The sequence below is a fragment of the Cherax quadricarinatus genome, chromosome 9 (genome assembly GCF_038502225.1).
Source record: "Cherax quadricarinatus isolate ZL_2023a chromosome 9, ASM3850222v1, whole genome shotgun sequence".
Taxonomy (NCBI): Eukaryota; Metazoa; Arthropoda; class Malacostraca; order Decapoda; family Parastacidae; genus Cherax; species Cherax quadricarinatus.
The window spans coordinates 56,860,505-56,881,615 of record NC_091300.1 but is presented as its reverse complement, the minus strand read 5'-3'; the positions used below and the strand labels follow the sequence as shown (position 1 = coordinate 56,881,615).

Below are 21,111 nucleotides of genomic sequence, written 5' to 3'. Positions count from 1 at the left end.
TATATATATATATATATATATATATATATATAGGGTTGCTGACACGGCAGAAGCACTTAGAGGAAAGCACCTTGCCAGGAATATCAGGAACACCAACAGTTCCAACACCTCTGTCCCCACTGTGGAACCATTGATCGTGGAAGACTCGGACGTTTACAAAGCAATAATGTCGTTCCCATCTGGCTCTGCTGGGGATTACACTGGAATAAGGCCACAGCATTTAAAGGAAATGGTTAATCCAGTTATTGGGGAAATTGCAAAGACATTGCTTTCAGAGATCACAAGGTTCGTCAACAGTTCCTTGGCTGGTCTGATTCCTGACAAAATTAAACCTTTCTTTTTTGGTGTAACACTTTGTGCACTTAACAAGAAGGATGGAGGAATTAGGCCTATTGCAGAAGGCAACACTTTTCGCCGCCTCGTTTCCAAAGCTGCTGTCCAAAGCAATCGCACATAGGCAGCCATGATGCTTCAACCAAACCAGCTTGGTTTTGGGGTTTCTCAAGGAAGTGAAGCAGCGGTTCATGCAACAAGGGCGTATATCAACAACCTGCCTTAGGGCATTGCAGTGGTAAAATTGGACTTCAAGAATGCATTTAATCTCCTGAAAAGAGATATGGAATTAGCAGCGGTACAAGAACATTTCCCTGGTCTCTTTCCCTTTCTTTCAGCTGGATATAGCAAGGAATCAGTGCTCCTGTTTGGAGAGCATGAAATCACATCAGCAGAGGGTCTCCAGAAAAGGGATCCTCTTGTACCATTTCTCTTCTGTATAGCAGTTAGGGAAATCACAGTCAGACTGATCAGTGAGCTAAACATCTGGTTCCTAGATGATGGCACACTAGCAGGTACAAAAGAGTCCCTCCTACATGACCTTACACAGGTAATGACACGGGGACAGGAAATGGGTCTCATCCTGAATCCATCCAAATGTGAAATCATCTCAGTCAGTCAACAAGTGATAAATGCAGTGAGATCCAAACTACCAGGAGCAGCAGTCATTGCCCCCACAAATAGTGTCTTGCTAGGAGCACCTCTGGGAAGCAATGCCATTGACACAATTCTCAGGAAGAAATTGGAAGAACTGAGGAGAGTGGAACAACGAATGGGCAATCTTGACACCCACGATGCCTTCTACCTTCTCACAAAGTGCTTGAGTCTGCCCAGGTTGACATATTTTCTAAGATGTGCACCTTCATATGAGAACCCTATACTGCAAGAACATGACAGTATCCTAAGGCAGATTTTAACGAAAGTACTTAACCTTACTTAGAAGACGGGCAGTGGAACCAAGCTACACTTGGTTTTGTGTGCGAGGGGCTTGGACTTCCAGCGGGCATGCGTGAGCTTGTTTGATAGGAGTGAATGGAGACAAATGGTTTTTAATACTTGACGTGCTGTTGGAGTGTGAGCAAAGTAACATTTATGAAGGGATTCAGGGAAACCGGCAGGCCGGACTTGAGTCCTGGAGATGGGAAGTACAGTGCCTGCACTCTGAAGGAGGGATGTTAATGTTGCAGTTTAAAAACTGTAGTGTAAAGCATCCTTCTGGCAAGACAGTGACGGAGTGAATGATGGTGAAAGCTTTTCTTTTTCGGGCCACCCTGCTTTGGTGGGAATCAGCCAGTGTGTTAATAAAAATATATAAATATGTACATATATATATATATATATATATATATATATATATATATATATATATATATATATATATATAAATATATATATATATATATATATATATATATATATATATATAAATATATATATATATATATATATATATATATATATATATATATATGTATATATATATGTATATATATATGTATATATATATATATGTCTCATAAACACGCTAGATAACAGGGATATCTTGCTACTCCTACTTACACTTTGGTCACACTTCACAGACACGCACATGCATATATATATATACATACATCTAGGTTTTTCTCCTTTTTCTAAATAGCTCTTGTTCTTTTTTATTTCTTCTATTGTCCATGGGGAAGTGGAAAAGAATCTTTCCTCCGTAAGCCATGCGTGTCGTATGAGGCGACTAAAATGCCGGGAGCAATGGGCTAGTAACCCCTTCTCCTGTATATATTTACTAAAAAAGAGAAGAAGAAAAACTTTATAAAACTGGGATGCTTAAATGTGCGTGGATGTAGTGCGGATGACAAGAAACAGATGATTGCTGATGTTATGAATGAAAAGAAGTTGGATGTCCTGGCTCTAAGCGAAACAAAGCTGAAGGGGGTAGGAGAGTTTCAGTGGGGGGAAATAAATGGGATTAAATCTGGAGTATCTGAGAGAGTTAGAGCAAAGGAAGGGGTAGCAGTAATGTTAAATGATCAGTTATGGAAGGAGAAAAGAGAATATGAATATGTAAATTCAAGAATTATGTGGATTAAAGTAAAGGTTGGATGCGAGAAGTGGGTCATAATAAGCGTGTATGCACCTGGAGAAGAGAGGAATGCAGAGGAGAGAGAGAGATTTTGGGAGATGTTAAGTGAATGTATATTAGCCTTTGAACCAAGTGAGAGAGTAATTGTGGTAGGGGACCTGAATGCTAAAGTAGGAGAAACTTTTAGAGAGGGTGTGGTAGGTAAGTTTGGGGTGCCAGGTGTAAATGATAATGGGAACCCTTTGATTGAACTTTGTACAGAAAGGGGTTTAGTTATAGGTAATACATATTTTAAGAAAAAGAGGATAAATAAGTATACAAGATATGATGTAGGGCGAAATGACAGTAGTTTGTTGGATTATGTATTGGTAGATAAAAGACTGCTGAGTAGACTTCAGGATGTACATGTTTATAGAGGGGCCACAGATATATCAGATCACTTTCTAGTTGTAGCTACACTGAGAGTAAAAGGTAGATGGGATACAAGAAGAATAGAAGCATCAGGGAAGAGAGAGGTGAAGGTTTATAAACTAAAAGAGGAGGCAGTTAGGGTAAGATATAAACAGCTATTGAAGGATGGATGGGCTAATGAGAGCATAGGCAATGGGGTCGAAGAGGTATGGGGTAGGTTTAAAAATGTAGTGTTAGAGTGTTCAGCAGAAGTTTGTGGTTACAGGAAAGTGGGTGCAGGAGGGAAGAGGAGCGATTGGTGGAATGATGATGTAAAGAGAGTAGTAAGGGAAAAAAAGTTAGCATATGAGAAGTTTTTACAAAGTAGAAGTGATGCAAGGAGGGAAGAGTATATGGAGAAAAAGAGAGAGGTTAAGAGAGTGGTGAAGCAATGTAAAAAGAGAGCAAATGAGAGAGTGGGTGAGATGTTATCAACAAATTTTGTTGAAAATAAGAAAAAGTTTTGGAGTGAGATTAACAAGTTAAGAAAGCCTAGAGAACAAATGGATTTGTCAGTTAAAAATAGGAGAGGAGAGTTATTAAATGGAGAGTTAGAGGTATTGGGAAGATGGAGGGAATATTTTGAGGAATTGTTAAATGTTGATGAAGATAGGGAAGCTGTGATTTCGTGTATAGGGCAAGGAGGAATAACATCTTGTAGGAGTGAGGAAGAGCCAGTTGTGAGTGTGGGGGAAGTTCGTGAGGCAGTAGGTAAAATGAAAGGGGGTAAGGCAGCCGGGATTGATGGGATAAAGATAGAAATGTTAAAAGCAGGTGGGGATATAGTTTTGGAGTGGTTGGTGCAATTATTTAATAAATGTATGGAAGAGGGTATGGTACCTAGGGATTGGCAGAGAGCATGCATAGTTCCTTTGTATAAAGGCAAAGGGGATAAAAGAGAGTGCAAAAATTATAGGGGGATAAGTCTGTTGAGTATACCTGGTAAAGTGTATGGTAGAGTTATAATTGAAAGAATTAAGAGTAAGACGGAGAATAGGATAGCAGATGAACAAGGAGGCTTTAGGAAAGGTAGGGGGTGTGTGGACCAGGTGTTTACAGTGAAACATATAAGTGAACAGTATTTAGATAAGGCTAAAGAGGTCTTTGTGGCATTTATGGATTTGGAAAAGGCGTATGACAGGGTGGATAGGGGGGCAATGTGGCAGATGTTGCAAGTGTATGGTGTAGGAGGTAGGTTACTGAAAGCAGTGAAGAGTTTTTACGAGGATAGTGAGGCTCAAGTTAGAGTATGTAGGAAAGAGGGAAATTTTTTCCCAGTAAAAGTAGGCCTTAGACAAGGATGTGTGATGTCACCATGGTTGTTTAATATATTTATAGATGGGGTTGTAAGAGAAGTAAATGCGAGGGTCTTGGCAAGAGGCGTGGAGTTAAAAGATAAAGAATCACACACAAAGTGGGAGTTGTCACAGCTGCTCTTTGCTGATGACACTGTGCTCTTGGGAGATTCTGAAGAGAAGTTGCAGAGATTGGTGGATGAATTTGGTAGGGTGTGCAAAAGAAGAAAATTAAAGGTGAATACAGGAAAGAGTAAGGTTATGAGGATAACAAAAAGATTAGGTGATGAAAGATTGAATATCAGATTGGAGGGAGAGAGTATGGAGGAGGTGAACGTATTCAGATATTTGGGAGCGGACGTGTCAGCGGATGGGTCTATGAAAGATGAGGTGAATCATAGAATTGATGAGGGAAAAAGAGTGAGTGGTGCACTTAGGAGTCTGTGGAGACAAAGAACTTTGTCCTTGGAGGCAAAGAGGGGAATGTATGAGAGTATAGTTTTACCAACGCTCTTATATGGGTGTGAAGCGTGGGTGATGAATGTTGCAGCGAGGAGAAGGCTGGAGGCAGTGGAGATGTCGTGTCTGAGGGCAATGTGTGGTGTGAATATAATGCAGAGAATTCGTAGTTTGGAAGTTAGGAGGAGGTGCGGGATTACCAAAACTGTTGTCCAGAGGGCTGAGGAAGGGTTGTTGAGGTGGTTCGGACATGTAGAGAGAATGGAGCGAAACAGAATGACTTCAAGAGTGTATCAGTCTGTAGTGGAAGGAAGGCGGGGTAGGGGTCGGCCTAGGAAAGGTTGGAGGGAGGGGGTAAAGGAGGTTTTGTGTGCGAGGGGCTTGGACTTCCAGCAGGCATGCATGAGCGTGTTTGATAGGAGTGAATGGAGACAAATGGTTTTTAATACTTGACGTGCTGTTGGAGTGTGAGCAAAGTAACATTTATGAAGGGATTCAGGGAAACCGGCAGGCCGGACTTGAGTCCTGGAGATGGGAAGTACAGTGCCTGCACTCTGAAGGAGGGGTGTTAATGTTGCAGTTTAAAAACTGTAGTGTAAAGCACCCTTCTGGCAAGACAGTGATGGAGAGAATGATGGTGAAAGTTTTTCTTTTTCGGGCCACCCTGCCTTGGTGGGAATCAGCCAGTGTGTTAATAAAAATATATAAATATGTACATATATATATATATATATATATATATATATATATATATATATATATATATATATATATATATATATATATGTATGTATGAATTTCTAGAGAACCAAAGCCTGTCGCCTTTCTGTTGCAGCATCTCAGTGTAAGGCTAACTAGTTTCCCCAAGCACATTTATAGCTATTATCTTGCTGACATTCAACAACACGACCCACTTGCTTCCACTCACACCTACTGGAAAGGCTCGAACATGTAATGGATGGTAAAACCCAATCCATTTAAAAACCTTTTACGCCCTCCTTACAAACCTTTCTGAACGTCCACTTTAGAGTTATACATCATTTCTTCCCCTCGTTTATTACCTAATTTACCTCGTTTACCATTCATATTAACTTTATTATACTTAAATACATTCTCATCCACCATACTGCATCTCTCCGGCTGACATCAAGTCTTTCATTGCTAAAAATATTCATACTTTCTTTACCATTAATTTTTATGCTCAAGATTTTCTCCGTTACACATCTTTCCAAGTTCCTCTACTAACATTTGTTTCTTCTTCTTTGCTGAACCTCCCAACATTATCATCAGGAAGACGCAGCTGTGACAATTTCCACGTCATATCAGCTTCATTATCTTCTAATATAACATATTTCCCCAACACTAGCATTCGCATCTTTGACGTCCCCATCTTTAAATATGTCAAATAAGAATGGTGACATCATTCATGTCTATATACTACTTCTGCTTCTTAATAATACTTCTCATAAAACCTCTTCCCAGGTTTTTAATAACGTAACACTTTTACCAACATTTGAAGTATCTACCACAATGATAATCTATCCATCTTATTACACCTAAATCAACATAAGCAACAAGCAGCTCCGTACCATTTCGTAAGTATTATTCCTTTCTGATCTTTGATGCAAACACTTAGCCAACACATTACTTCCTAAATCCTCTTTGTTCCTTTACATTCCAACTATTAGTCATTCTTAGTACAGTTTCAATAATAAATTTTACCATACACTTTACCCGGTATAATTCAACAAACTTGCTACCTTACAACTCTTGCATTCTCTCATGTCCCTTTGTCCTTGTTTACAAACAAACTATGTATACTTTCTGCCAACTCTTATGTACTTTCTCTTTTTTATGCACATATTAAATAAGAGCACCAATCATTTAAAAACTATATCCCTAGCAACTCTGTACACCGGAGCATTCCAAAGATTACCTGTTAAGAGTTACTTTATCTATTCTGGCGGACTTCTGAGTAAGAAGTGTCTGTCCTGTATGTTTTGGGCAAGGCTTATGCTTGACGTCTCTTTACATGCTATGGTCCTTGGGGTTTTTAAGTGGAAAGGAGGCAGCCTGCGCTACTTTTCTTGTAGATAATTCAGTACAATAGGTGCAGGTTTGAAATTTTAATGAAACTTAAAAAAGAATTTGAAATCTTTAGACTCAAAGCCATCAATGGAGAATGTTTTTTTCTGATAAGCTTCTTTCTTACAGTGTTAACTGACTTTGTTAAAATAAATGGGACTTTCACTTTCAGTTAATTAAACTTTGACTTGTCACCTTTATTAAATAAATCAGGTTTTAAGCGCAGATATAACTTAATCGGAAATATTTTTGTATTTAGGCTTTGCGAGTGCCAAATTGCCAGATTTAAAGATTTTTTTATGAAACTGGACATTCTTAATAATACAAAATCAAGAGGATTTTTGGGAATTTTAAACTGAACAGAACTGCGAAAGAAAATGGGGAAATATTAAAATCTCAATTATTTTTATTTTTTATTAACACATCGGCCGTTTACCACCAAGGCTGAGTGACCCGAAAAATAAGAAACACTTTCATCATCATTCACTCCATCACTGTCTTGCCTGTGGCAAGACAGTGATGGACAGTGACAGTTAAAAAACTGAAACATATCCATATCCCTCCTTCAGAGTGCAGGCATTGCATACCCACCTCCAGGACTCGAGTCTGGCTAATCAGTTTCCCTGAATCTCTTCATAAAAGTTACTTACCTCACACTATAACACCATATCAAGCCATAAAAACCATTTGACTCCACTAATATCTAACACCCTCACGCACGCTTGTTGGAAGTGTTAGCCCCTCACACACAAAACCTTCTTTACCCCCTCCCTCCAACATTTCCTAGGACGACCCCTTTCCTACTTTTTTTCCACTACAAATTTATACGTCCTCCAGTTTATTCTAATTCGTTCCATCCTTTCTAAATATCCTAACCATCTCAACAACCTGTCCTCAGCCCTCTTTCATAAAGCTTTTAGTAACCCTGCACCTCATTCTAATCTTCAAGCAAAGGATTTTCTGCATTACATTCACACCTGTCCTCAGCCCTCTTTCATAACGCTTTTAGTAACCCTGCACCTCATTCTAATCTTCAAGCAAAGGATTTTCTGCATTACATTCACACCACACATTGCCTTCAGACACAGCATCTCCACTGCGTCAAGTCTTCTCCTTGTAGGAGGGGGGAGCTGATGGTCCCCAGAAGGCAAGAAAAATGTCTGGCGATAACTCCGGCCAATTTGTGTGGTGCACTGCCTCTACCTGATGTGATTAGTCTCAGAGGAATATTACGTCTATGTGTCTTAGGGAGTCCATAGAAGTGTGCTGGTTTAGGGTTTCTGGGTATCAAGTGCACAATCTTCTTCCCTTTACCAGTGCGTCTTGGTATCTGTCCGGTTCTCAGTTCGAAACAAGAAGTTAATTAGTTTGGCCGTACCTTTCCTCTTCACTAAAGTATCTACCTGTTACAAAAAAAGACGATATCTATAAAATATAGACATCTCCAGAGAATACTAAAAGGTCTCCCCCTCTAGCATTCGGCCTGTTTCTGGATTTTTGCAATATTAAGAAAGTTTTGGAATCACAGCTATGTGATAATATGCCAACGAAACAAAATTTGAGAAATTTATTAACAAAGTTGTCTAGGTGAACGAAATCATAGTAAATGAATTCGATAAAATTTAGGATATAAGTTCCTACACTTCTCTTCTAGTGCAAAGTTAAATTGTACATATAGTATAGTGTTGAAAGCACACTTAGTAACAGTACGACTCTTACGTACCGTCTGGTACGTTATCATCAATTATAAAATACTAGTACTATATACAAGTGTGTGTGTGAATGTGTGCGTGTGTGCTCAAAGTGCTCGTTATGTCTCAGTAAGACTCCACTCGACTTAGACTTAAACAGTGACTGACTAAACATCCTCAAATAATCTGTCTTCTTGACTAATAAGACAATCAAAACAGCTTGCTTCAACAATATAACTAATCATTCGCTAATGGCAATAATGTAACAAACAGTAGCACAGCGTCAGGAACAAGGAGACAAAAGAGCAACCCTAACTGGGGACCATCAGCAGATCCTCCATGGAAACATAAACACATATGCAGTTTAATGTGATCCTTTATTGACAACGTTTCACCCACACAGTGGCCTTTTGCAAGTCACAAACAGATCTACCTGGGGTGGAAGGTACGTGAGTATTTATAGTCAGGTTCAGAATGTTGAGGTCAGGTGGAGAATGCTGCATCTGATGATCTACCGGGTGGGGTTATAGAGTCTAAAATCTTGGGTAGCTTGACAGGGTTATTGGATAAGATCCTCCATAAAAGTCCTATAACTCCCTTAAAACTGAATCTAAGTTCAGCATAACCAAATCCCGGCTATGACTGTTTAATTGCCTCCCAGCATACATAAGGGGTATTACCAATAGACCCCTGGCTGTCTTCAAGAAGGCACTGGACAGGCACCTCAAGTCAGTACCTGACCAACCGGCCTTCGTGCGGCCAGCAGTAATAGTCTGGTTGATCAGACCCTGATCCACTATGAGGCGTGGTGTCAGACCGGGCCGCGGGGACGTTGACCCTCGAAACCCTCTCCAGGTAAACTCCAGATAAACGACGGTGCGTAGATGCCACACAAAATAGGTCAGAAGCTTTAGGTTGGGATCTGGGTTGACTTAGAGTGTCAGTACGACACACAACCTCAGCAAAGCGTCAAAAATCACTAAGTCAGAACTAAGCTCTGAGAGTTACAAGAAGTATGTTTCGACTCACCACCGCAACCATATTTTACCAAAACAGAGTCTAAATAACGAACAAACAGCCAGAGACGAGAGATCCCTGGAGAGATGGAGAGAGAGAGAGAGAGAGAGAGAGAGAGAGAGAGAGAGAGAGAGAGAGAGAGAGAGAGAGAGAGAGAGAGAGAGAGAGGTGCTGGTCGAGTGATGACCAGCTGTGGAGAGAGAGATTTCTCGGCTACAGGTCTCACATCAGGTGATAGCCTGTGACTTGCCTGTGCTACTCCAGCGAGGTGCAAGGTACAGCCTGACGCCAACAAGTGAGCGGTAGTTCGCAAGGTAGTTTGCGACGGCAGACAGCTAATGACAACTCTTCAACAGCGAGCACAGTGAGAAGTATAATTGTGACATCCTACCTACATACATAGCTAATATAATAAGTCAAATAATAATATTCAGCAAGATATTTTCATTTTAGATATTAATGAAAATATCGGCAATATTAAATTATATGAAAAGGTAAATATACACATAAATATACACTATAAACATTGGGGGCCGCAATACTACTTCACAAGCCATTGAAATTCTCCGACGTAAAGTCAATCAGGACCTTAATTTTCTTCTACCTCCCGGAGAATTTGTTGACCTGATTGAACTCTGCATTAACTTCAACTGCTTTTCTTTCAATAATAGGCTCTACAAACAAACCTATGGTATGGGAATGGGGTCTCCCATCAGTGCCGCCTTAGCAACTTATTTATGGAACACCTGGAAGCTGGATGCTTCACCAACATCATTCCCACCAGTGTAATTTGGTTATGTTGACCACGTCCTCATAATAAGTCCCAAACGTTGTGCAAAATCTTCAAGGAATGCTCAACGCAGCTGAACCGGCTTTCCAGTTAATACTTGATGAAGAGTCCAATAACAAGGTACCTTTTCTAGACGTTATCATTCACAAACTCCCTAATGTTTCAAGTTTACAGGAAATTTGTAAACAAAAATGATCTCACACTTCTAGTCAAAATACTACTAACAAAAGAGGCATTGTCATCAGATTTTTTCAATGAGCATACCGAATTTGCAGTCCAGTTTCTTGACGAGGAGTGTACATACACCAAACCTTCACCAAACAACGTCGCATCCAGTACTTCCATAAAATATCTAACTATGACGAAACTGAAGAACAGTGAACCAATCAACGCAGGGGTTTATACTATCCCCTGTGGAGGTTGTGACAGAATATACGTAGGTGAAACAGTAAGAAACCTTGAAACAAGTTTCAATGAACACATTAATGCATGTATGAACGATAACCTGAACAACGCCTGCGTACACTTTAATTTCGCCAGCCACCTGATGAAATTCAACGACGCCCAACTAGTGATTAAAGAACCCAATTTCCGTAGGCTTAAATGTCTTGAATCATCATTAATCGCCATTTCTAATGCATAAAAACAGAATGAAAGCAGCTTCATTATCTTTGAAGTACTGACAAGAATTCTCCTAAAAATAATAAACCTCACCATCATATAACTGCTACCACTACTACTACTACTACTACTACTACTACTACTACCTCGACAAGTCCAACAGTTACTACTACTACCACCACAAATATTACTACTACTATCTACAACGATTATATTATGCTGTGCACCTCATTCTGTACCTATATATACCCTCTGTATCCCTGTATTATTTGTAACAGTTTGACAAAGCTCCTGGAGAGCGAAACGTTGCCACAATAAAATGTCGCATTAGTTGCACTTTTGCCCTTTTACCTAACATATTGTCGGAAATTTTACCAACATTATTGCAATCTATAAATATAACGAACAGCAACAGTAACATCACACAACCCTCCCTAAAGCCTACTTTTACTGGGAAATAATCTCCCTCTCTCCTACTTTGTTCAACCTGACCCTCACTATATTCACTTTTCCTAATCCATAAATGCAACGAAAAACCTCTTTACCCTTACCTACATGCTTCACTGTAAACGCTTGGTCTACACATCTACCCGTCCTTAGGCCTTCTTGATCATGTTATGTCCAAGAATCTGTATTGGTAAAGCCACTGGATGGCGAAACGTCTACAATAAAGATAACCAGATGTTGCACAAGTGTCTTAAATTTAATCTTCTTGTTCATCTGCGATCCTGATGTCTGTCTTACTCTTAATTCATTCAGCAATAAATCTACTATACACCTTGCCAGGTATACTCATCAGGATTATTCCCCTATAACTTTTACACTCTCTTTTGTCCTATTTGCCTTTATACAAAGGATCTATATATGGTCTCTGCGAATCCCTAGGTACCTTTCCTTCTGTTATACTTTTATTAAATAACAGCACCAACCATTCCAAAACTATATCCCCACCTGGTTTTAACATTTCTGCCTTGATCCCATCAATCCTAGTTGCTTTACACTATTTCATTCAACCCACAGCCTCTCGCACCCCCCCTCCCCCACACTCACATCTGGCTCTTCCTCACTCCTACAATATATTATACCTCTCTGGCCGATGCGCGAAATCACAGCTTCCCAGTCTTCATCAACATTTAACAGTACCTCAAAATATTCCCTCCATCTTCCTGATACCTCCAACTCTCAATTTAATAACTTTACTCTCCTATTTTAACTATTAAAACTATTCGTTCCTAAGGCTTTCTCAACTTACTAATCAACGGTATCAAATTTTCAACCCTTTCAAGTGTTCCAGAAACACTTAACAAGTGCAGGTGCCTTCTTCTCAGTTTTTTATATAGATCATTCCCGAAAGTGTTTTCCGTTAGATAACTAAAAACCTCCTGTCATCGGTTTCAATATTTCACCTCTGGTGTATCCTACTTAGAAGAAAGTTGTATTGGTAATGAAGTGTGTAGGTGCTATTTTACCACCTAATATCAATATGGCATTGTATTAATTTACATTATTGCATTATTTTGCCTCGTGGCTGGTGAGGGTCACTTGATGCAAGGAACTGGAATTAACTTCCCTAACTTGGTTCGGTTCTCAATGCCTCCCCTTCCACAAGCGCTATTTTAGGTGCTTTAAACCCGGTTATAATAAATAAATGTATAACAGCATCAGCCATTAATGCTGATACATCTTATGGAGGAAACATTTCTTGGCTTCATGCTGTATGAGTTCACATATTGAATTCAGTCAAATAGCTGCAGAATGCTTCTTCTGGCAGGGCTTCAACTTTCATTGTTGATTTGTTTTTTGTTTTTTCAAAGGAAGTTTCGCTTTGATTTTTTGTTGTGCAAATACAAATGTTAGTTTTATTAATCAAATTTGTTTATGTGAAATAATTTAAGAATGACTCTACTGATCACAAAAAATCACATTGTTTGACTTAATTTACATAATGTATATATATATGAAAGCACTTAAGGTATGTGTCCTCAAGACCATTGTAAAAAAATTATACTCTACGTATTTTTTCACGGGAGTAACACTAAAGCCGTAGGGTTCATATCGCACCTCCACTTCAAGGGGAGTTCCTTGGCGCAGTGAGAGAGGCTTTTCGTCTGAGGAATTCGACCCTTCGTTCTTTCCTCCGACCGAACCTATCATCCCTTCCCTACTCCATCCTTCCTCCTTTACCCATCCCTTCCCTGTCCTCCCTTTCCTACTTTTGGCCTTTGGGGTCCTTCCCTCAGGAATTCTAGCTCATAGGTTGGGGACAGGTATCGTTCTCCGTCCTGTTCCGTCGAGGTTCTTGGTGGTGGTATAGTTTGCAGTGGAAGATCATCAGGGTATGTCCCAATCCCTCTCCGGTTTCCCCGGAAGGGAAAGGGGGGTGAGAGGCGGCTTGTGATGTCTTTCGGGTGATGAGTGTATCTCTGGAGGCTACCTGTCGGATTCTGGGAGGTGGTAGCTGAAGGAGGTATGCCTTGTGGCGGGTATCCAACCGCCCTCTCTTTTGTCCACCGAGATTGCTGGATTACTGGCATGAAGGGAAGGGTATGGCACGGGTTCAATGCTGCATTTGCATTTCTGGTTGCACTGAGGTCCTCTTGGGCGCGGGGGCGGGATTTACTGCACTTTCATTCCTCCTAGGAGCTACCCCTCGGCATTCCCCCACTCTTTTTTTTTTTTTTTTTTTTTTTAACTTTATTGCTTTTTTATTTTTTTTCTCTTTTTGGGAAAAACAAAGGCAAGTGATCTAACCATAGAGTTCCAAGTCCATGATGCTTCTCCTTCCGGACCCATTTCTGCTGCAGCACCCTCTTCCAACCCTGCTTCATTATCGGACCATTCTTCGGACCTTTCTAATACCCTTGTACGTTTTGTGGGTAACATTTCGTTGCCTGCCCCTGGAACCGAGGTTCTGCCTAACACCTTTGATACATTCGACCTCCGCACGTCTTTGACCATGCTTCCAGCTTCTCCTTCTATGGTGCGACGATTTTCATATTGCCCACACGTCTCAGGACCCACCACCTCGAGTCCCACACCTGAACGACCACTGCTATTAGTAGGTGACGCTGCTTCGATTACTTCTTACTCCTCCCAGAAAAAACAAGCACGACACTCCCACCCACAAACTACGTTTCAAAGTACTCAATGGTCTGCTTTTCACTCTGCAACCATCTCTCCTGACTGTCTTTCTGATCTTAGTATCAGCAAGGCACTCTTGCGCTATGTTGGTCAATATATTTCTTTCCATGTTCTTAAGAGTGGTGCATGTATCGTCACGGTGCGAAATGCTGGCCAGGCTTATATTTCCCTTCTTTCCATCATAGGCGATATTCCCGTGAGGATTCGAAAAAAACATTTTTCTCAATTCTTGCAGTGGTACCGTAGTTCTGCCTCATACCATTGTTCAGCTTGATTTCCGGGCATGTAATGCTGACATTCTGGAGCAACTTGAGCCTCAAGACCTCCCAATTTTCAAAATGGACACATATACTACCTGCCTGCGGGCGGAGACGCTTTCCCTGCCATGTAGCTCGCATAGCTTTTGACTACCGAAAACTTCCGTCCGTAGTTTATATTGCGGGACACTGTCTACAAGTCAGGGTGTTGATCCCTGCACTACAACAGTGCAGAAATTGCTGGTGCTTCGGCCATCCAACGAAATATTGCAGGTCAATGACAAACTGCCCAGTCTGTGGTGCTGTCGACCATGCCAATACATCCTGCATCCTACCTCCCTCTTGTCTTAATTGTAATGAGGCTCACCAGGCTTTTTCACTCCGTTGCCAAGTTTGCTTAAAAAGAACAAGAAGTCCGTTGTCTCAAAGACAAGGAGGGTTTCATTTATGCCATAGCAGTTTCTCATCTCCGCTTCCAAGGTAGACTTCTACGAATAGCCTCGACAATTACAGATTCCATCAATTTTCCCTTTATGGAGGTTAGGCTTATTGGTTTGTTGTTTGAAGCTAAGGACTTGTCTCCTGCTTTGTATATAGGTATCACATTTGCCATTTTCCACTTATTTAGTACTATACCAGTTTGTAGTGATATGTTGAAAAGACTAGCCGAAGGTTCACTAAGTTCCTCCTTATATTCCTTTAAAACTCTTGCGAACAGTTCATCAGTTTTCCCTGTTTGTGTCTGTTTTCTGGAAACCAAATTGCGCTCCACTGTTATCCATCCCGTCTCAGGATACATTTTATTGTATTCATCGGATCCTTTTCCCGATGGAACTTTTAACTAAAGTGTACATCTTGTGTGCACCGGTATAGCACACCATCAGATCTTTGTTCACGCTTCACTGTATTACGCTGGATCACGCATCCACTTGATCAAGTGGTATACGGTTTGCTCTTTGTATCTTTCTCCTTTTCGAGCATTATCTGGTTTCTTCTTTACCACACCTCTTCTTTTATTAGGTGATTTTAATGCTTATCATTTCCTCTGGAGGGTCTCACTGTGACTTTCGTGGCGATCAGTTAGAGGCTCTTCTCACCTCTCTTCCCTCCATGTTTTAAATTCTGGTACTTCCACCCATTTTGACCCTCGCACTCAATCTCTCTTTTGCATTGATCTCCCAGTTTTGCTTCTCATCAACTGCATTTGACTTCAACTGGTTTGTGCTCCCAGAATTACATGACAGCGATCATTTTTCTGTCCTCCTTACGTCTCATTCATATTCTCACCCTCCTCGAAATCCACGTTTGCAGTTTGAACGGGTGACCTGGGACCTTGACTCGTCTCAAACTGTTTTAAGTGAGGAACCTTCTTCGTCCTCTACCGATAAGTTATTAAACTATTTTTGACCTCAATTTCAAAAGCGGCTGCACATCAATCCCTTAAACCTCGAGTAGGCACTCTCAGAAAAACGTGTCTTGTGGTCTCCTGCTTGTGCTCGTGCGGTACGTTTGAAACGTGCTGCATGGGGCCGATATCATTACAGTAGGCCCAATGAGTGACTCCTTGATTTTAAGCGGGCAAGAGCGGTTGCTAGCTGTGTCATCCCTGGCAAGTACTCTCCAGACCCGGGTCCCGTTCTTCGGATTGCCTGTGTCAGGACTGCAATACCTCTTGAAGTTGCCAAAGAGATTGCCCCATCTATGCCCCTTGTTTCTCAAAGTCTGCCAGAGAGTTACTGCCATTAGCCTTGTCATCTAGCAGAAACGAATCTTAGAGTGTGCTTTTTACGCTTCTAGATCATCGGCAGCTGGGCCTGATGGTATTCATATTCGTATACTTCAGCATTTACATCCTCCAGCCCTTGCAGTCCTCTTACGTCTTTTAAATCTTATTTGATTGCAAGAAGTTCCTCCCAGCTACAGAAAACTGCTGTTCTTCTGCTTTTTCGTAAACCAGGTACTTCGTGCATGGTTTATCGCCCCATTGCTCTTACCAGTGCAGTTTGCAAATTGATGGAACGTCTAGTAAGTAGACGTTTGGTGTAGTATTTGGACACATGCAATAGTCTCTCCACTAGTCAATTTGGCTTTCGTAAAGGGCGCTCCATTACTCCGCTTAAATACATGTGATAATAATGCCTTTGCTAGTAACTATTCTATTATAGCAGTCTTTTATGATCTTGAAAAGGCACATGACACCACTTGGAGATATAACATCCTGACCCAGATTCATTCCTTAGGCCTCCGAGGTAATGTGTCACATTTCCTTTAAAACTTATCTGAGAGGCATATCCGTGTTCTGGTTAATGATTTCCTTTACCAAACTTTGTCCAAGCTGAAGGCATGTGTCCTTAGGACTACTCTTTTTCTACTAGCTATAAATGATCTGGCCTCTGTTCTCCCATCTAATATTTGGTCATCACTTTATATCGATGAATTTGCTGTAACATACGCAAGGCGCTGACTGTCGCCTAGCAGCAGCCTAACACCAGAATGCTGTCAGTTATGTTTCCCATTGGACTACTATGCATGAGTTTAGTTTCCTGGTGCTAAAACGCACCAAATTACTTTCACCAGTCTTTCTGCTCTCTCGATACTCCATTATACCTGTCTACCTGTATGCTTCCTGACTGATCGCCGACTGTCCTGGGAACCTCCCATTACCTCCCTGAAAGCAACTTACCATAGCCAGCTGAACCTCCTTAAAACCCTCGCTCATCTTTCGTGGGGGCGGATCGTCGAACTCTCCTCCGACTGCAGTCAGCCCTAATTTTACTGAAACTAGACTATGGCGACCAGATATAATCTGCAGCCTCTCCCGCAACTCTTTCTAAATTTGATCCCATCCATCATTAGGTATTATATTTATGTCTAGATGCTTTTCGCTCCTCTCCTGTCGTGAGCCTATATGCAAAGGCGAATGTCCCATCCTTGAGCGTTCGTCGTAATGCTCATTGCCTCCTTTATTTTGTCCGCTCTCATGACCTTTACGATCCTTCTACATACAGTTTAGTAACGGACGTTAGTGGAGGTCCATTATTTTTCATCACCCCTGTTTACTCCGTCTCTTTTCTGTTCATCATCACTTACTATTGACTTCTCTTCAGTTGCTCCTTGTATATATTCATCTAGCATCTAACTTCTCTCTTTTTTTTCCAGGGAGTGTCTGACAGTTCATGTCCGTTCTTAACCACTGTCGTGCGGGAGAGCTCAAATACCTACAGTTTCTTCTCGCTCCCTTTTTTTCAACCACTTCCGGTCTCATTCTCATACCATTGCAGTGTACACTAATGGTTCTAAATTCTCTGACGGTGTCGGGTTTGCAGTAGTGTTCCTGGACAGCGTTGTTCGAGGGCATTTATAAGATTCGGCATTTTTACAGCTGAACTGTATGCAATTCTCATGGCAATTATTCGTAATGTATCTCTGCCTACCTTAACGTTTGTCGTTGTCCCAGACTCCCTTAGTGCTTTGAAAGCTATTAAAAAAAATTATTCGCCTCATCCCACAGTTCTTCAGCTTGGGATGCGCTGCATTTCTAGAAAAAAAAAAAGAAATTGTTTTCTGTTGGGTCCCTGGTCATTTAGATGTTCAGGGCAACAAGCAGGCAGACTCTGCTGTATGGTAAACGCTACATGACCTCCCAGTTTCATTTAGAGGTATTCCATTCTCAGACTCTTTTGCTGTAATCTCTAACCACCTTTGTAACCGTTGGCAACACCGTTGGTCCGATATGACTCATAAAAATTGCATTTTATCAAGCCACGTTTAGGTTCCTGGTCTTATCATCGATGCCGAGGATGGGAGATTACACTTTTCCGTCTTTGCATCGGGCACACACGTCTTACTCATGGGTATCTCACGGAGAGGAGCCCAGTTCCACTCTGTGAAAATTCTCAGGTTGCAGTTTCAGAATTTACCTCCAACGTCATCACTACGATCTTAATTTATCTTCCCTCCTTGCTGACGGCCCAACTTTGACTCAGTCTCCCTCTTTGACTTTTGGACATCAACTGATTTATTACACAAACTTAGATAATACTTCATTTAGTACTCCTTACAGCCCTTTCTAACTACCTTTGTTATCCTCTCCACTCTTGTTATTAAAATAATCATTTGGCTCCTAGAGGAATGGAAGACATTCACGAGCATCTCAAGGGATTGAAGCCCAGGTTCAGTTCCTTTGATCAGGAGTCCATCACCAGCATCAAAGAACCTCCCTTGCGGGTCCTACTTTACGTACTCAAGCTTTCAATAAACTTACGTATTTACTTGGAAGCATATTTACGTAAAACTTACATGCAAACAAATCTTACTTAAAGAAACATATGGATTGATTTGATCCTGTGCTTGTTCCATATTCCCATTTCTATCTAAGAAACTGGGAAAATTGAAATACTGGTTTTCCTATACTAATAGCTGACAACCTCATTCAACTGGCTTCACCCTACAACGCTGGTAACTTCATGGAGAAAATTCTGAGTGGATTTAAACCTAATGACCGGGTGTAGTTCAGGATAATGCAGTCTCTGAGATAAACCTTATGTTTCTTCGTGAAAGGTTTTAAATAAACTTTTGGGCTGTGACTCTCCTAATTTGCCATTATTATTGAAGAAAGTGTGATATTAGGTTCCATGTGATAACTTGAGAATACCAAATATGATTCGCTTCAAATCTTCAATATAATGTTTGATTGCATTCGAAACAATGAACTCTACAGTAATATTTTAGATTGCATGGAAGTACAGGGGACAGTGGTTATACAATACACAAATGCTTTAATCTGGTCGCATTACGTCCAAAATGCAGTTATTATTATTGTTATTATTATTAATAGTAGTAGTAGTATAATAATTATTATTATTATATTATTATTATTATTATTATTATCATTATTATTATTAGTAGTAGTACTAGTAGTAGTAGTAGTAGTAGTAGCAGTAGTAGTACTAGTAAATAGTAGTAATACGAAAAGTAGTAGTTGCGTAAGTAGTAGAAGCAGTAATAGTCGGAGTGGTAGTGGTAGTAGTAACAGTAGTAGTAGTAGTAGTAGTAGTAGCAGTAGTAGTACTAGTAAATAGTAGTAATACGAAAAGTAGTAGTTGCGTAAGTAGTAGAAGCAGTAATAGTCGGAGTGGTAGTGGTAGTAGTAACAGTAGTAGTAGTAGTAGTAGTAGTAGTAGTAGCAGCAGCGGCAGCAGTAGCAGAATAAATATTCATTAAGGTTGATAAATATGTTAGCAGCGGATGTAGAGAGACAGTACTCACGAGAATAGTTCCTGGGGCCGGGCACCTGCAGGAAAGGGTAAAGTTGCGAGGTGAACCAATACTTGGTAAGTCTAAGGTCGTACTTCAGGTGCTGGGGAGCCACGGGTCCTGGGTCATCCAGATCGTGGAAGTACAGACCCATGAAGAAGGAAGCGAAGGAATCATTGGTCTCGAAGTACGACTTGTCCACCAACACGTCTATGTCTTCATTGCTAGAGACGACCTCCAACACTGGTCGTAAGGATAGAGAGGACAGTGGAATGTTTTCTTAATATTCTGGATATTTTTGGAAATTCGTATCTATAAATTTATTGAAACTGGATATGGGTAAATTACCTTAAATAGAGAAATTGAACCAGTTATTGAAACACGTTGTCACTGAAACAGTGTTATTAAATTTCAGACTGGATGAAGAGGTACAAGAATGGTATATATTAGCGACAAGAAGATTTAGACACATGTGCAACATCTGGGTATCGTTATTGTAGACGTTTCGCCATCCAGTGACTTTATCAGTTATGTCCTTTATCAAATTATGTCTTAGAATCTGTATTGATAAAGCCATTGGAAGGCGAAAAGTCTACGATAAAGATTCCCAGATGCTGCACATGTGTCTCAATCTTCTTCCTGGATGAAGAGGTATAATGCTGATATATATGTGCATAAAAACACGATATGTTGAGCTGTATAAGTCACTAGCAAGATTACCCGTTACTGACCAGAAATATTTCGGCTCACGTAAGTTATGTTAGTAAAATAACTTATGAAAAGTTTTCGTACTTTCGTTCTTCCAATGATCCTAAAAAATTTCTTTCTCGTGCCATCTTTGTGAAGAGGTGGATTTGAGGGTCTCCGCCCCCCGTCCCCCCGTCCCCCCGTCCCCCCTCCCCCATGCAGCCACTTCGGCAAAAAGTAAGTGGGGGGATTTATGCCTCTGTATCTACCTACTTATGGGGCAAGTATCGAGAAGGTAGAGGAATAAGACACTTATGCAACAATTATCTATATTGCCGAAACATTTCATCATCCAGTGGCTTCATCAGTCAAATACAAAAAAAAAAAAAAAGGAAACAGTGTGAGACGTCAAGGAGTTTTAGGTAATCAGTCCCTCAATATTGAGATGATGTGTTGAGTCCATTATTCAAGAGTAACTGACTGAATATATCGACTCCAGGATGAGACACTGATCACCTTAAACTCCTCATCTTCCACTGTTCTCTACATTGGACTGAAGAAGTCACTGGCTGACAAAACGTTACCACAATAAAGGTACCCAAATATTTCACAAATGTCTAATTTTCAACTTGTTGGTTTTCTAAACAGTTTATTCTAAAGGATTTATATGTTACATATAAGTGAGTCGCAGCAGTGGAGGCCACACCAGAGGTAGAATCAACTAGACATATATATGTGTTTTGCTGTATATTTCATTGATAAAACTCCTGGTTGTACAGCAAGTGGCGTACCTAAGGTATGGGTGGTATGGTACGTGCCCTAGGCGCCACTTGAAGGGAGGCCCTGGGGGCTACTTGAAGGGAGGCCCTGGGGGCTACTTGAAGGGAGGCCCTGGGGGCTACTTGAAGGGAGGCCCTGGGAGCTACTTGAAGGGAGGCCCTGGGGGCTACTTGAA

At 40.7% G+C, this 21,111-nt stretch overlaps 1 protein-coding gene across 1 annotated transcript in view; it reads right to left on the bottom strand.

Annotated features, from left to right (window-relative positions):
* LOC128686029 (phospholipid-transporting ATPase ABCA3) overlaps positions 1-21,111 on the bottom strand; it is a gene marked incomplete at its 3' end in the record, with an annotated part of 363,040 nt that overhangs the window by 276,893 nt on the left and 65,036 nt on the right. Inside the window, 1 exon segment of the mRNA XM_070083443.1 lies at positions 19,482-19,712. Coding sequence (XP_069939544.1) covers positions 19,482-19,712 — 231 coding nt within the window.